Source organism: Sylvia atricapilla, chromosome 1, assembly GCF_009819655.1.
Source record: "Sylvia atricapilla isolate bSylAtr1 chromosome 1, bSylAtr1.pri, whole genome shotgun sequence".
Lineage (NCBI taxonomy): Eukaryota > Metazoa > Chordata > Aves > Passeriformes > Sylviidae > Sylvia > Sylvia atricapilla.
The window spans coordinates 131060695-131076556 of NC_089140.1; the positions used below are offsets into that span (position 1 = coordinate 131060695).

The 15862-nt window shown below is 36.0% G+C and overlaps 1 protein-coding gene across 1 annotated transcript in view; it reads right to left on the reverse strand.

Moving 5' to 3' along the window:
* STK3 (serine/threonine kinase 3) overlaps nucleotides 1-15862 on the reverse strand; it is a 126785-nt gene that overhangs the window by 36537 nt on the left and 74386 nt on the right. Inside the window, exon 10 of the mRNA XM_066334049.1 lies at nucleotides 12316-12491. Coding sequence (XP_066190146.1) covers nucleotides 12316-12491 — 176 coding nt within the window. The remainder of the gene's footprint in view (nucleotides 1-12315; nucleotides 12492-15862) is intronic.

A 15862-nucleotide genomic window follows, 5' to 3' on the forward strand; every position in this document is an offset into this window, starting at 1 on the left:
AAAGATGACAGATGAACATTCTCCTCCATACTTGTCCTCTAATCTGCTTGTCATAGATGAAGGAAGACGTTCAATTCATGGCTCAACAAGAACAAGCCCAAAATAATGTCAGTAGATTTGGGGAATAAAAAAAAAAAAAGCAGCTAGCTTGAGTATTCTATTCTGTCATAGCTCCCACTCAGTAAGGCAAAGGCTCTAGTATTACTAAGACTAATTACTAATTACTAGTCTAGTTAACTAAGGTGCTTTGCTGGTATCCCAGTTATTCCTGTGAATTTGAGGAGCAGTAAAAACAAGGTCTTCCTCTTGAAACTTGTGCTTGGCAAGAACGTACTTTCCTTTTATAAGTGGGTCACGTTACAACCACTCTTCTAACATCATAACATGAAAAATACCCTAAGCTGAAAATTGTATTACACCTCTACTAACCAAACCTTTCTGTTATCATACTATACTGCTGTCCACTGTCTAAGTAACAGTTCTCACAAGAAGCAGAGTACATTCCAGATGCCAGGTGAAGTTCACTGCACTAATTTTCAATTTAAAACTGTAAAATAGTGTCTTGAATTTGCCATCTGGAAAATTCTTTCACTTCACCACTACATGTTATAACAGCAACAGCCAGCAGCAGAGGCATTTCAGATAGCAATTCACTGATTAAAACTGTCAGGTAATTTTTCAATGAATGTGTCTCAGCTCTGGAATTAATTTCTCCTTAACCTATGGTTTAGCAGCTTATGCTTGCTGACTTCCATAACATGGGATATGGAACTGCATAAGAAAATTACCATTGTATTTGGTGGCAGGACACTATGAGGACCACAAGGTCCTATCTTTCTTTTAAGTGTTCTATTTTGGGAAGCAGCAATGAGATGAGATGCACGCAGGAAGAAATTAATTGAAATCAAGCTAAATTAATAAACTGCTCAGCAGGGTTTGGAAAATATGTTTTCTAACGAATCTGTGCTAATTCTAGGGTAGCACAGAAATCTGTAAAAAAGGTGGGTGCAGGGAGCACACTTTGATGCTGGAAGCAATCCAGCCACTCCACGCACACGACTGCTGAACCTCTGAAACTTCACAGCGCTCATCCTCCCTGAGCTACTGTTGCCATAGCAACAGCTCTTTAAAACATGGAAAACAGGTCAGGTAGTTTCAAACTAACCACTGTTTCCAATGTCACTATTTCCCCTGTAGTTTGAACTAGCCCGCTTCTGAGATTATCACTGGGCTGTTGCTATAGAGTCATCAGCCCACAGAGAGAAGAAAACAAGGCTCTTGAGTTTCACACGGATGTGTAAGTAACATGGAGTTTGGCCTCCCTCCACCTACCACTCTTTCCCCTAAATCCTTTAGAAATCCCCTTCAGAGCTATCAGCTCTTTTCCATCTCTTCTCCTCCGCAAACACCCTCTATTCTGAAAACTGTTTGGGACTTAAGATTTTTAGTTTTCTTTTTTAAATAAAAAGGCACTGCAAAATTTTAGATTAAAATCCTGTTAACCGCTGAGTGTAAGCGAAAAGTGCATTATGTGCCTGTAACATCATTCCTTCAAAAGGTCGGAACAGTAGCATTCAGAACTTCATGTAAGGAAGAACAACCACTGCAAACTAGGCCTTTAAACCCCATGACAAGGAAGTTAACCAGGTCAAGAGACGACAAATGAAACAGTTGAGCATGTACATATCAAGCTGTACTACAACCAACACACTCCTGCCAATTCTTTCTCTGTTTCTCTAAAGTAGCACTGAAGGTGGACTGCACACAGTTGCTCACATCTTGCCAAATTTTAAGCCACAGAAGAAATATAAAACGACAAGTCTTCATTTAATTTTTAATTTAATGTCTTTGTTCCTTGAACCTGCCTGAATGCAGATGTACTTACACAGGTCTCTTCATCTTGCCTCACAGTTGTCGTCTAATAGTTAATGGAAACTCCTCAGACAAAAACAGTGATGAAATTCACAACTTTGCAAAAGCAAAACAAGAAGCACATTTCATCCTGTACATACATATCCCAAGCATCACGGAAATACGATATTTCTATGTCTGTGAACATTATCAGCATAACAGTTCTCATCTTTAAGTGGTCAGCCATCTCTATAGAATGCACGTTCTTCTTGTGTGTGGATGGCATTTAGAACACGTGACTATAATTAATGGCAATCTTTAAGTAACTCAAATGTTTGCACTTTAGAAAGAAAGCCTCCTCTTCTATTCACACGCTTCTTCAAGTAATTCTCTACGCCAGAAAGCACAATCTTCAAAGAGGACACAACAAAATAAAAGAGGCAGTCATTTCAGGTCATTTTTACCAACAGAACTTTCTGCATCTGAATAACTTTTTAGGGTAATGTGAAAGTTTAGTCTGTATCTTTGAAGAACACTTTTCCCCCCATTCTTACTTGAAAGAATAATATTCAAATATAAATACCAACTTCATATACTGGACTGTATTGACACCATGAGGTGAAAAAAAATTCGAACATGTTTTTAGAAGGTTCCAAATTCACATCTACTACACTACAGCATGGTCATACAGCATCATGTGGTTAAGGCTACACAGGTTGCAAAGTTCCTGCTTCTCAGCTGCAGACCTAACCTTGCCCATGACACTAGTCTGCTGCAATGCAAACTAAGTTAATTTTTTGAAAATGCTTTAAGGTAACTTGTTTTAGCTCTCACTATGGCACACTAAATACTGTCATGGAAATGAAGTCAGAGTTCTCAGCTGAGCCTCAAGCAGCTTTTTGAAATAGTTACAACCATGCTACTGTACCTCGAGAGCTTTTCCACTGAACAATTTTGTCCTGGAACATTTATGTCAACAATCTAGATTATCGGATTACTATTCTTATATCAGTACAACTCCTAATGTCAAACACAAATATAAGTAATACCATGATCATTAAATACATGCCAGAGAAGTGTCAATTCTTCAAGTGTTTCTTTCTTAGGAATGGGATGAACTTGCCCTAAAAAACTAAGGAATGCCAAGAGAAACAGGCGAAGTTGTGAAATCTCTAACCCAAAATCTAAATGCAGTTTCACATTTAGGCACAAAAACGAAAGTAGCTTCTTTAACAGTCTGAGCGGTGAAACTTAACATTGACATCAGTAGGAGTTTTGCCACTGACTTTAGCAAGTATGAGATTAAGTCTTTATGGAGAGTTTGCCAGTAACTGCAACTTTGTATACTGGGCTTGCACAGCTTCATTCTTAAAATTTTACTCATATAAAAACATAAAGTAGGTATAAAAACTTGTCAAATTAATTCTTTTGCTTTGTTGGATTTGTCGTGTGTGCATGTGTACCCTCCACATAGGGTATTTTTTTAATCTTTTTAAGTACTGGTACATGTCCATGAGGTACATGTAAGTCCAGGCACAAATAACAACATCAATGAATGAAAGGTCAAGTCTCCAAACAGATACAAATTTACACTGCACACATGTCACCTTCTTTACCAAAAATAAAAGGACTAGTTCACAGCAATGCTACAATTCCCAATAAACAAAAGTAAATGTGGATTATAGTGTATGTTTAGTCACAGATCTAATGTAAAATAGTAACATTTGGGTGATTTTAATCTATATTTTTCATACATTACTAAAATACAAGTAAATTACAATAGTAAGTTATTCAGAAACTACAGAAATACAAATTTTGCTCTCAAGTTTCATAGTAGTTCCCTTTATCTCTGAGTTACGCAAGTTATAAGAAAAGAAATAAAATTTATATGTAAGGCAAAGAATTCTGGACAATCCCTGGACTTGGTCTATGTGTACTAAGTCAAATCTAATCAGATATCTGAAGATATTAATTCAAAATAACAAATAACTCCCAGTATTCGAGCCCACTGCTTGAAGTCAATGCCTTAGTGCAGAACTGTCTTCAAGTTCTACAAGATATTTGGAAACTAAAACCACAGATTTTTTTTTTCCATTCCTTATAAAGCTCAATAGTATTAAATGTCAGCCATTTAATTTCCAGCATTTTGTTGACGAAATATTGTTAACATCTACGCTTAATATAGAGTCTACACATGGTACTTATTGGCCGCCGATCAAAACATGAGGCACAGAAATCTAATACAAGCATTGTGATTATTCAGAGTCAGCCACACAGTCACTAAGCTCATCCAATTTTTTTTTTTCTGTTAAATTGCTAGAATCCTATTAATTGCTAGAAACCTATCTGACAAGATCCCATTTAGGTCCAAACAAAAAAAAAAGGGGGGGGGGGGGGGGTCTAGCACAAAACACTCTAAACTGATAAAAACATCTCGTTCTTTACGAAACCTCATGATGAGGAAATCCTCCTTGAAACCAAGAAGCTATAAAAATTAACTTAAAACAATCTTCCAGTCACCCACTCTCCCGAGGCAGGTTTTATTTTTACTCCTTTTCATTAGCGTTAATTACCATAGCAAAGAGCAGAAGAGCAGATTTTGTTTCCCGGTGGTAAATTTGCATGATACTGACATAGAGATAATTTCAAAGAATTCAGCTGAAAGCCGGAGCTGGAAGAAGCACTCCTTGGTGTAAACATTCAGTGTGGAGATCAGACATTACACACAAAGGTGTGGTACGCTGTCTTGACACTAACAGTGATTCATGGAACATGAAAACTCCTTGGATTAAACACCCTCCCTATTTGGGTTTTTTTAATTATAAGGGAAAACAGAATAGAGACCTGAATCTGAATTGGTTTGATGGACAAAAAAAGCAACATATAAAATTTGTTCAGCCACTACTGCTTTTATACAAGTTTTTCAAAGCTCCTTCTCAACTGCATTACTGAGCTATTACACAATGATCCTAAAGAGGTGTATTAGTACAGACAACTAGTTACTAAGGTAACAAGATGTTACTTTAAACCAGCAGCACTGTCCCAGCTCATCAGCTTCACTCACATCTTTCCTTTGTTCTTTTTGAATTATGCACAAATTACAGATTTGCTGTATAACTAAATATACATACTAGAGCTATGCTTCAGTTTCTCAGCTCATTTTCCTCATTCAAGCTAATGAGGTAAAAAAAAAAAAGGCATTAAGATGATACAAGCATTTGAACTCTTTGGTGTGAAGTAGTTTCATTCTTAACTCTATACTAAGAATTTGAAAGTTGGCTGAAAAGTAAGTTTTAAAATGTTTTCTCATTAGAAATTATTCTAGAATTAAAAAAAAACACTGCACATTGAAATTATTTGATGTGATAAAGTAACATGGCAGCAATCCTTTATAAAGTTTTGGGAGAAAAAAACCTACTTAAGTCTTACTGACTGAATCTTGGCTGAAATTTTCCAGAGGCAGACTCATGTTTGGAAATAATGGTTGACTGCTAATTGAAAAAATGATTAAGGTTACTCAAGTTCTAGTTCCTCCAAAACACTGATACTCCTAATAAACAAATTAGGTATGTCACTGTTTTTGAGAGCTCAAGCTTGTAAAACCAAAGTGCTCTCAACATCTTTTATGATTACAAACATCAGGCATCAGCAGTAGCTTAAAAAGCCATAGAAAAGAAGGCCATCGGAAACATTTACAGGAGCAGGTCACCTATAACAATCCTCTGCTCCAAGTGGGATTAGCTCCACCAAAACAGTTCCTGATGTGTTTATCTAACCAGGTCTTCAACACTTACAACAATGGCAACTTCTGCAACCCTCTGAGGCAATCTGCTATTGTATGTAGTTATCCATTCTTCTTACTATCTAACTTCAAATATATTGGTGCAATTCAAGCCTGACCTCTTGCCTAGTCTTCACAGTATATGTCAATGATAAATAAAAGCCTTTTGTTCTACCTAACATGTAAAAATGCAAAAAGCTTTTTTTTTTTTTTTTTCTAGAAGGGCGTTTTCTGTGCTCTTTTAAGATACAAAAATTTATCTAATCTTTGTCAGGCAGCACAATTCACTTTCCAAACCTGCTTAAGTATAGCACTCGCATTTTGTTGTGCTTGATTCAGTAGTCAGAGTAACAGCCTTATAATAGTCCTACAACTTAAGATAAACAGAAAGTATTCATTCTGTTTATAGCCTAAAAAATGACTAGGGTTGATTTTCAATTATTTACTTACATACTAATAGAAGAAGGGACACATTCGAAGAGAAAGGATGCTGTATTCTATACCAGTTGGAGGAACACTCTGTTCAGGCATTCTATTTCCCCCTCTCAGCATGAAAAATAATTCCCCTTTTGTTATTAGAATATACGAACAGAATTTAGTTAAATCAGTCAGCATTTGACTTACAGAGTTTAAAAAAAAAGTGTAATAAGTTGTTCTGTTATCTTTGCCTGTAAAATCTCAGCAACCAATACTACACATCTGGTTTACATGTCAGGCTTGTAAAAACTCCCCTCCTGAACAGCTGCCTGATAAGCCTAACAAACCACGGCCACGACCTGCAAATCATCCATGGTGGACGCCTAGTACAAATACCTCTCCATTCACTTACCCACACACACACCTTTCATTTTTGATAAAAAAGACACAAGAAGTTTCCCTAACAGCCACCTATTTTAAAAGGTACAGAAAATCTCCACTGCTGAGGTTCACACTGTACTCCAAAATGACCTAGATAAAGCATGCAATTTTCACTAAATTCACTTTACAGTCTCTCTCCTTTTAGCCATGCCTGAACTGAACAGAATTAAATCCTGCATGGAAACTATCAGCACCTATAGTACCTTTATCTCATATGTGTATGGCCCATACAAACGCAGAAATCTAAGTTTCGTATTTGCTTAGTAAGGAAAGCATTCTTCCTATCAGCATCTGGAAATGCTTCATCATATTCAACAAGTAACTAAAAACAAAGCAAAATTAACCTATATTAATATTTCATTTAAAATTTTCAAATCTTAGAAGAGAATCAGAAATGACTGAAAATACATTAAATACTTAATTCCCATTAATTAGAAAGACAATTGCTCCAAACAAAGTCATCTGCTTGTTAAATAAAGTCAGTATAATCCCAGCCAAGATTTTGGACAAAGACATATTTCCCATGAAGTTATCACAGCTCAGCTTGGTTAGTGAAGTTTTAATTTAATTCTAGTTGGTCTTCAGTCATTTTATGCTACTTAATTTTTTACAGAAACAACTGCTACATTATAGATTTGTAAACATTAACTGAAGCCTCAGAATCTGCAGTACTATTACTCCAAAATTATTATATTCTAATGTATTTGTTTCTTTTGAAACCCAGGGAAATATTCTGCCTACAGTAACAGATGGCTTTTTAATTTTTTTGTTGCTATTCCAGAATCTTTAAGTCACCCAGAATGCATGTACTTAAACATGATACTGCAGTTATTATGCAAAACATGATCTACATGTTCACTGTTTAATATTTAACAATCTGGATACCATTCCAGTTTGAAAATAATTCTACTAGAGACAGAAATCATTATCCTAGTAATGCTGTAATAAACAGATTTGCCTTTTTACATTTTATTGTCTCACAACAAAAAGTTAATGACTAATTTAAAATGAAATATTCAATTAGCACAAATGAAGTTTTGCAACCCATTCTCACTAATGTTAATTCAGAGGTTATCATCAATTAGGTTCATGTAAATCCTTTGTTAATATGATGTCCCACACTAATACTCATTACTAAGGGGCAGAAGGATTTACAGGGCAATTTTACATCTTAATGAGATCTAAAATGTCATGATACAGTAAATATCTTGGCAGCAGATTATTTCAAACATGTACACACTGCACATCAATCTAGCAAGTTAAGATTAATCTGGGTATCCACATATAACAAAAATAATGAGCTCTTCTTGCTCAGAATAAAAAGTTCACCTTTTCTGGGTGAAAACTAATTTCTATTATAAATGTTATACAGCGTAAAATCTTCAACTGTGAAAGACAATAAAAAATTTAAGCAAGCTGCTTTAACAACACCCTGCAATCATACCACTCATTTAATACACAGCTCCCTCCAGCATGTACCTATTTCACAGGAAACATTCCCCACGGAAAGAACAAAGCTATCATAACAGCAACACGGTCATAGGAATACATAATATCTACAAAAAACAACTGGTCTTCAAAGGACTGGCCAGTCAGATGGGTAAAATAAACACATCATTTGCTCTCATTCTGATCCAAACTGCTGACTTCTGAGCTAGAACTAAAAGTCAGCCCATTAAACAGTTAAGCCTCCTTATAAAAAGCTGCTTATACCATGCATCATTAATACTCCTAGGAATCTCACACCCATAGATTACAGAGCTTTCCTGCATTTTTTTCTTATTTTATGCCACTGTTCCTCACAATGAGTAGTATCTTGTTGATTATACTTACTGGCATCAAGGTTTGCAGTGCTTAAAGCATCACTTAACCCCAAGTAAAACTGACAGAATAACGATTACAAATAATGCTTTAATTATGCCATATGCCTCTTTAAAAGAATTAAAATTTGTAAGAGAATTGCTTACAGACTGGTAGAATTCATTGAAAACAAAATTCCACGATGATCCTTGAGTGTGAGATACACATTAACAATTTAATATAAAAGCTTAAGTTTGAATAAACATTAGTTTGGGTTTCTGGAAAGAGCTATGTATCAAATCAGAGCTTCAACAGCTGCACTTCAAAGGCTGAAGTGGAAAAAGCAAAACGAAACATTACAAGTACTTCCCCAGAAATACATTTCCCTAAGATTCACTGATATCAAAGACCCATACTTTAAGGTTTGAGAATTAATCTTGAGACATCCAAAACAGACATCAGAGTAACAGAAAGCAAAGATTAAAACCAGCAATTCATACAAATTCCTACTCATAAAAAAGAAAACATTCACAAGTGCTTGAGGTTGAATGTTTCATGTTTGGCCATTGTTTCTTTTTTAAAGGCAAGAAGAAATGTAGCATAAAATTCCAAACACCGACTTTGCATGAAAAGTAAGTCCAGGAGGAAATATAACAGGGCAAATTTGGAATAATGTAATAGTCACAGTGAGTATACAGTAACAGAATTCAGTCTAGTTAAAGTCATTTGCAATACATCTGATTCAATGCAATGTATAAATTGAAGGTCTGTCATGACAACTTTTTCTTATCCATTCCTGGAATGTGACATCAATAACCAGCACAGACTGATCACAGAACTGAAGGCCCACAGGACCAAAAGTCAGAGATAGACCTTAAATTCCCATATGGCATCAGTGAAAAAGAATTAAGATCAGCTTTTGAATTTCAAAACACACGTATATCAACAGAGGAAAAAACCAAACCATAAATACATACTTACAGGACAAACAATGCTGCGAAAACTACTTGTTTTAAAGCTCACATTGATGACCAAAACATGTTATTTTCTTGGAAAAGTCCTCTAGATATATTTGTGTTGGCAAGGAGTTTTTAAAACATTTACATCAAGGCTGAAAACTATGCTCACACCAGAACTTTCAAACCAGCCCTGGCACTAAGTTCATCTGCCTTATTTTATGTATTTGTTTATCCACATTATGAGAACAGTTTCCTACATAATTTATTTACATTATCTAAAAACAGCAAGTATGTAAAACTGCTCCATGCACATTACAAGTATTTTTACATTTCAACAAGAACTATGTTTTATCAGACAGTGCAGCGGACTAAGACTAGGATAAAATATCACTGTGACCTAAAGCAAATATACTATTTGGCCACAGGAATTAGCTCCCAGTTCTGCGTGTTTCACCTTATAATATACATAAATAAGCAAACTAATTAGTTGTAGGAATTTATAAGTTGGTTTTTACTTTCTTTTGCCTTCTCTTTCCCACCTCAATGGCATTTCTGCTTCCTAGTTCATGATTTAACAGACATATACACAAATTTCTAGGGTTTTTCATTCAATACACTTAAGTATTTCTTCTTAGCATGACCTTATCATTCACCCTGGCTCACAAGTGAACTGTTCACTGGCTGCCAGAACTGCCATGGTGTATTTGGCTTACAAGGGTAAGAAATAATGGTATCATTCAGCAAATTAGTTTGGTGACTTCTGGATTACAAAGCATCCTTCCTTTTCTACACAGAAAGCTGGAGTACTATTAGAATATTAAGGTGAATTTTGATCATTTATATTTTAGTTCTAGTATATCAATCCCTTCTTTAAATAAAATTATGCCATCATTTACAGTTTGGATAGCTTTTTAGATCCCATTAAGGCTGATTCCAAACAAAATAGCATGGAATTATTTAGTTCAAAAAGTTTCCATCATTTATCCCTTTCATGAATCATTTAAAGACTTCATGTCAGCAACTGAAAACATTCATGTCAATCTCACAAAGAACAGACAATATATTATGCATGCTGCCCGCTGATTTATCCTTTGAGAAAGTCTCTTGCAGGCCACTTGCCAATACTGCCACTCACTGTCGAAAATATAAATAGAAGTGCTTCTAGAATATATAAGTAAATAATAATTGTGGTTCAAATCAGCAGTTAAAACTCATATCCTGTGCAACATCCACTGGTACCGGATGCTTTAGAGAAATGTATTATTGAGTGATTTAAAACAAAATACCACCACACACACAGAGTCCATACAAATAGTTACTCACTTTTGAAAAAAACCTATTTTGTTTTCAATCAGAATAATTTTGTAGCAACAAACTTCCCAACAACTGCCTTTTCAAGAGGCCAAGGACAAACTGCACAACACATAAATTCCATGAGACTCCAGGAACAAATTGCCTGGACAAGTTGTGGATGCTGCATTAAAAACTTGCTGCATTGCAAGCTTTCAAGGTTACAGCCTTAAAAAGCTAGTGAAAGATGACCCTGTCCACGGCAGGAAAGCTGGACTAGATGACCCCTAAGGGTTCCTTCCTTTAGAAGGAACCATTCTAGGATTCTGAAGTCTGTACTTGCCAGTCTAACACCACTAGGAAGGTTTGTCTACAAAACTGAGCAGTCCTATTTCTGAAGATCAGAACTCCTAGAATTTTGTTCTAAGACAAATTCCTATTTCAAGAAGGCAACTTCATTGTACAAGCAATGTCAACAAATTCCACACAATTATCCATGTATGAATTATCAATGAGTAAGTGCTTACAGAATTAGCACCTTAGCATTTACAAAAAGAATAATTTTTGCCTGCATTTCTTCACAAGAAATGGAAAAGACAGGGCAAATTTAAAAATGTTCTAAAGGCAGTTTTATTGCCACTATAATAACACCACTGAAACAATGGCCAGTTATTTTCCAACTAATAGTGCAACTAACTATTTTGTTAATCATCAGGATGATGATTACTGCGTTTGATGGAAAAAAACCAGCAGAACAAAAACCTAAAAAAATTCCACCCAAACCAAAACCCAACTAAATCACAATTCTCCAGCAGCAACAGCTTGTACTATGCTATTTAACTGGCTTTACCTTAGTAGTTTAAATTTAAGAGTCAGCTTTAAGTAGAAATGCAGTAAGTGAAAACTGGAAAGAAAATTCCCCACCTACAGCTGTCACCTAAAATTAAACACAACATTTCTCTTGAAATCTCAAAAGTGTTTCAAAAAGGCATCATGTGATCATATTTAGCTACTGCACTGTAGTTAAGAACATTTCATCCACAACAGATAAACAAAGATTTCATTGAAACATGTTAAAAAATTAGCCAAGGTGAAAACCAGGCATAATTATTTATAAGTCTCTAATCAATAATTCTATATTTCATTTTAAGTGCAACCTGTAACTAAAGAATATTTCCCTTTGGACCCTGTTATAATTTGCAACATAGGCAAAATGAAATAAACTACACATATCTTGGAGGATAAAAACTCCATTCTGAAATAGATAAATTGTGTTAGGTAGAATAATTCTATGTAAAGAGATGTGTGCTATTGGAATAGTACCAAGAAGATGACTTGTACAAAACAGCAGGTGGTCTTAAACATCTCCAAGGAGATTGATTAAATGGCTCCAATCCAGTTTAAAATGCTAATCATTTTACTGAGATAGCCAGCAAACGTGACAACATTCCATGTCTGTAGAAATTTTTTTAACAGAATTGGGTTAAATTTTGAAGTTGTTATAGCACATAAATTTTAAGGAACCAAAATCTTTTTTTAAAAAAAGTAATTACAAGGTAGTATAATGTCACATGCCACTCATCATTAAAAAGATCCTGTGTTAATCAGGTGTATTTACTTCAACAACCAGGATAAGGCACAAAGATTAGATACTTGGACAGTATTCTTGAAAGTTTAATTATTTGTATTAAAACAGTTACAGAAAGGGATTAACTATTTTTGGCACAGATAAAATAAACTGCATGGAAGAGAATAAACAATAAAAAAAGTACTTACAAAATCAAAGTCTCCATCTTGAGGGACTTTCCAGTTATCAGGAAAAACGTTTTTGGATATGTGGTAAGGTTCATGCATGTTCTGATTACAGTTTTCAGGGCTTTTATTCTTGGAATCTTGTTTATCAAAGTAGTCCATGAAAGAAGGTCTTTGAACTTGTGGTGAAGTAGCATTTCCTTAGTTGAAAGAAAACAGAAAAAAATAAGGTAAAAAACTATCCAAAGATAAAAGAATTAAAGCACTATAAACTAAACTTCACTAATTAATTTTCCTGGGTTTGCAGAAACTAATACAGTCATCTGTATGTGATGCAAGCTTCTGCCCCCTGAGGATCTTTGGCATAAAAGCTCATAGTCAAAGTATGATATTTTTGTAGCAAGACACAACGTGGAGAAATGTTCAAGACATTTCAGAGTTGCACACACAAATAGCATTAGAAGTTAGTTCATGCAATATCAATTTGTTGTTATAGAGACTGAATAACATGAGGTGCTAAGCACCCCTTTGGGCACTGAATGCCCCTGACTTCAAGGTCTGGTCCACAGTCACTTGTAGGAAAGGAACAGAGTTTCACTAAAGGTGGGATTTAATGATTATTTAAAAAAAGAACTTGCAAAATACAGCTACACAAATTGTGTCTGGATGCTGCTTAATTTAATTCATTACCAATGAAGATTACCAGAAAATTACAGGACCACCCTCTACAGAGGGTTGCAAAGCACCCTGTCTCCACATCCTGGAGGATTTCTGTCATCATCAAATAGCTGCAAAAGCTTTAGGAAGCAGATCGAGATCAGCATGAACTCATGCTCTTTTATCCTGTTCAAAAAACTAAAGGTAAAACAAGAATCTTCAGTACTAAATTATTAAAATTTGCTTTTGTTTGTGGGATTTCAAAGCAAATTCATTACTAAACAGTACAATAAATAAACATAACTGTCACCTCAGAGATCATATTCTGCATAGCACTGACACCAGAAATGTACTTGCTGGAAGTGTAACATATTTGACACGAAGATATATGAAATATATTTCCACAAACAAAATATGAAATAGAATGAGAGATAAGTAACTAAGATGGGAGGAAAACTTAACACCAAAAATCAGACAAAATTATACATTTAAATTACAAGCATAATAAAGTAATAGGAATTTTTATTTTATATACTTGTTTTAACAAGTGAAACCCAAAATATATTCTAAGCATGTGTTTGACATGATTACTAGGACTTGCCTATCTCCTTATATGGTTTTACATTTGGGTTTTTTTTTCATTCACTATTCATTCACTCTCTCACTTCTTATTTCATGATCTCTTCCCATCTCCTTTGTCTAAAGGTTTTCTACTTCATTCTAATTATGTTGCATGACTAATAGCAGCCTTTTTTTTTACTGATGTTCATTTTTGTACTGCCATCTTTTCACAGAATCATCAAGACCAGAAGAGACATTCAAAATCATCTACTCTGACCACTGACCTAGAAACACCACAATCACAACCATACCACAAGTGCCACATCCAGACACCTCCCGACACTTCCAGACATACCAGAGATGTTGCCCCCACCACCTCCCTGGGCAGCCCATTCCAGTGCTTACTCACTTTTTCTGTGAAAAAAACCTTCAAATATCTAATCTGAACCTCCCCTAGCGTAACCTAAGGCCATTTTCTCTCACTCTTTCACTTGAAACATGGCAGAAGAGACCAACCCCACCTGGTTCCAACCTCCTTTCAGGCAGTTGTGCAGAGCAATATGGTCACTCCTTAGCCTCCTTTTCTCCAGGCTAAACACCCCCAGCTCCCTCAGCCATTCCTCACAGGATTTGTGCTCCAGACCCCTCACCAGCTCCAGTGCCCTTCTCTGGACATGCTCCAGCACCTCAATGTCCTTCTTGAAATGAGGGGCACAAAAGTGACCACAGGATTCAAGGTGTGGCCTCCCCAGGGCACAGTAGAGGGGGACAAGGACAGCCCTGGACCTGCTGGCCACACTATCCTTGATACAGAAGCAAAGACTGCATGTTGATTTATTGTTTCTTTTCTTTCTGCTGTTCCTAAATTTTCCTGTTGTAGTAGGATTTCTTCTGGCATTTTTTAATGTGTGCTTCTACTGTCATGCTCTAAGCTTTAGTGAATTTTACATCAGCTGCTCTCCTGCAATTCCACAATGATTCCCTTAGCCTATTTCCATACATACCCTCTTTTCCTCGCTTTTTTTCTTAGCTGATTTTTCTCTCAGTTTTTGCAAAATTTTTTTCTTTTTTTTTTCTAATCCCAGATCTCTACTCACCATATTTTAATTAATAACAACCGTGACCTAACAATTTAGTGAATTAAACTCCAGGATAAATTTAACTGACCAGACAGCAGACATTCTTCTCCAGAATCTCCCCAGTTTGCCCCCACTAAACTCAAGATCACTTGAAGGATGTTTCTTGATCTCTTGAATCTGGGACTGAGGAAGGGATGAGAAGTAAACAGCAGGAATGCAAATAACTACAGAAAAGAGTGCTGAAGAGCAAAAACTACCGTCATTGAATGCGCTGTGTTGGGAAGGACCTTTAAAAATCATCTAATTCCAACTCCCCTTCCATGAGCAGGGATTCGTCCCATCCAACCTGGCCTTGAACACTTCCAGGGATGGGACATCCACAGCTTCTCTAGGGAACTTGTTCCAATATTTTGATACTCTCATTGTAGATAGTTTCTTCCCAACATCTACTCTAAACCTGCCCTCTTTCAGTCTAAAGCCATTACACCTTGTCCTGTCACTATAGGCCATTGTCAAAAGTCCCCCTCCAGCTCTCCTGCAGGCTCCCTGTTTGGTACAGCGAAGTCTACAAGGTCTCCCTGGAACATTCTCTTCTCCAGGATGAACAACCCAAACTGCCTCAGCCAGTTTTCGTATCAGAGGTGCTCCACCTCTCTAATCATTTTCATGGTCCTCCCCTGGATTTGCTCCAACAGCTCCATGTCCTCCTTGTTTTTGAGGTCCTAGGGCTGAACACAGTATTACAGGTGAGGCCTTGTAAGAGCTGAGTAGAGCAAAAGAAAATGGAAGAATCTAAATTTCAGGAAAAAAGCCACATTTTGAAAGCCGATTCAAGAAAAGATAGTAGTATGAAGGAGGTAGAATTAAAAACAGAAATACAATGCACTTTCTTAGTACAAACTGTTCATTAGTTGGTGATCGCTGCCCAAAACCTCTGAAACTGTTTGTATCAAGAAGATAGGACACCACATTGCTGGCCTTTCACAACCAATTTTTTCTTCTGCTGAGATGGCTGTACTTAAGTTTCATCTCTGAGACACAGTTATAAACAAAAAGATTGCCAGTGTCTCTGTTCAGAATGCTAAATACCAAAATGCTGGCCCATTACAGGTAAGGCAATCTCCATCCTCTCACATATAAGGCAATACTAAAGATTTTCCAAGGACTGCTTGTAAGTTTTAAAACTATTTATAAATATCTTCCTTATACATGTAATAGAAGACTACCTACACACATAAATCAAACCAACTCCCCCTGAATTCCTTGCTACCAAA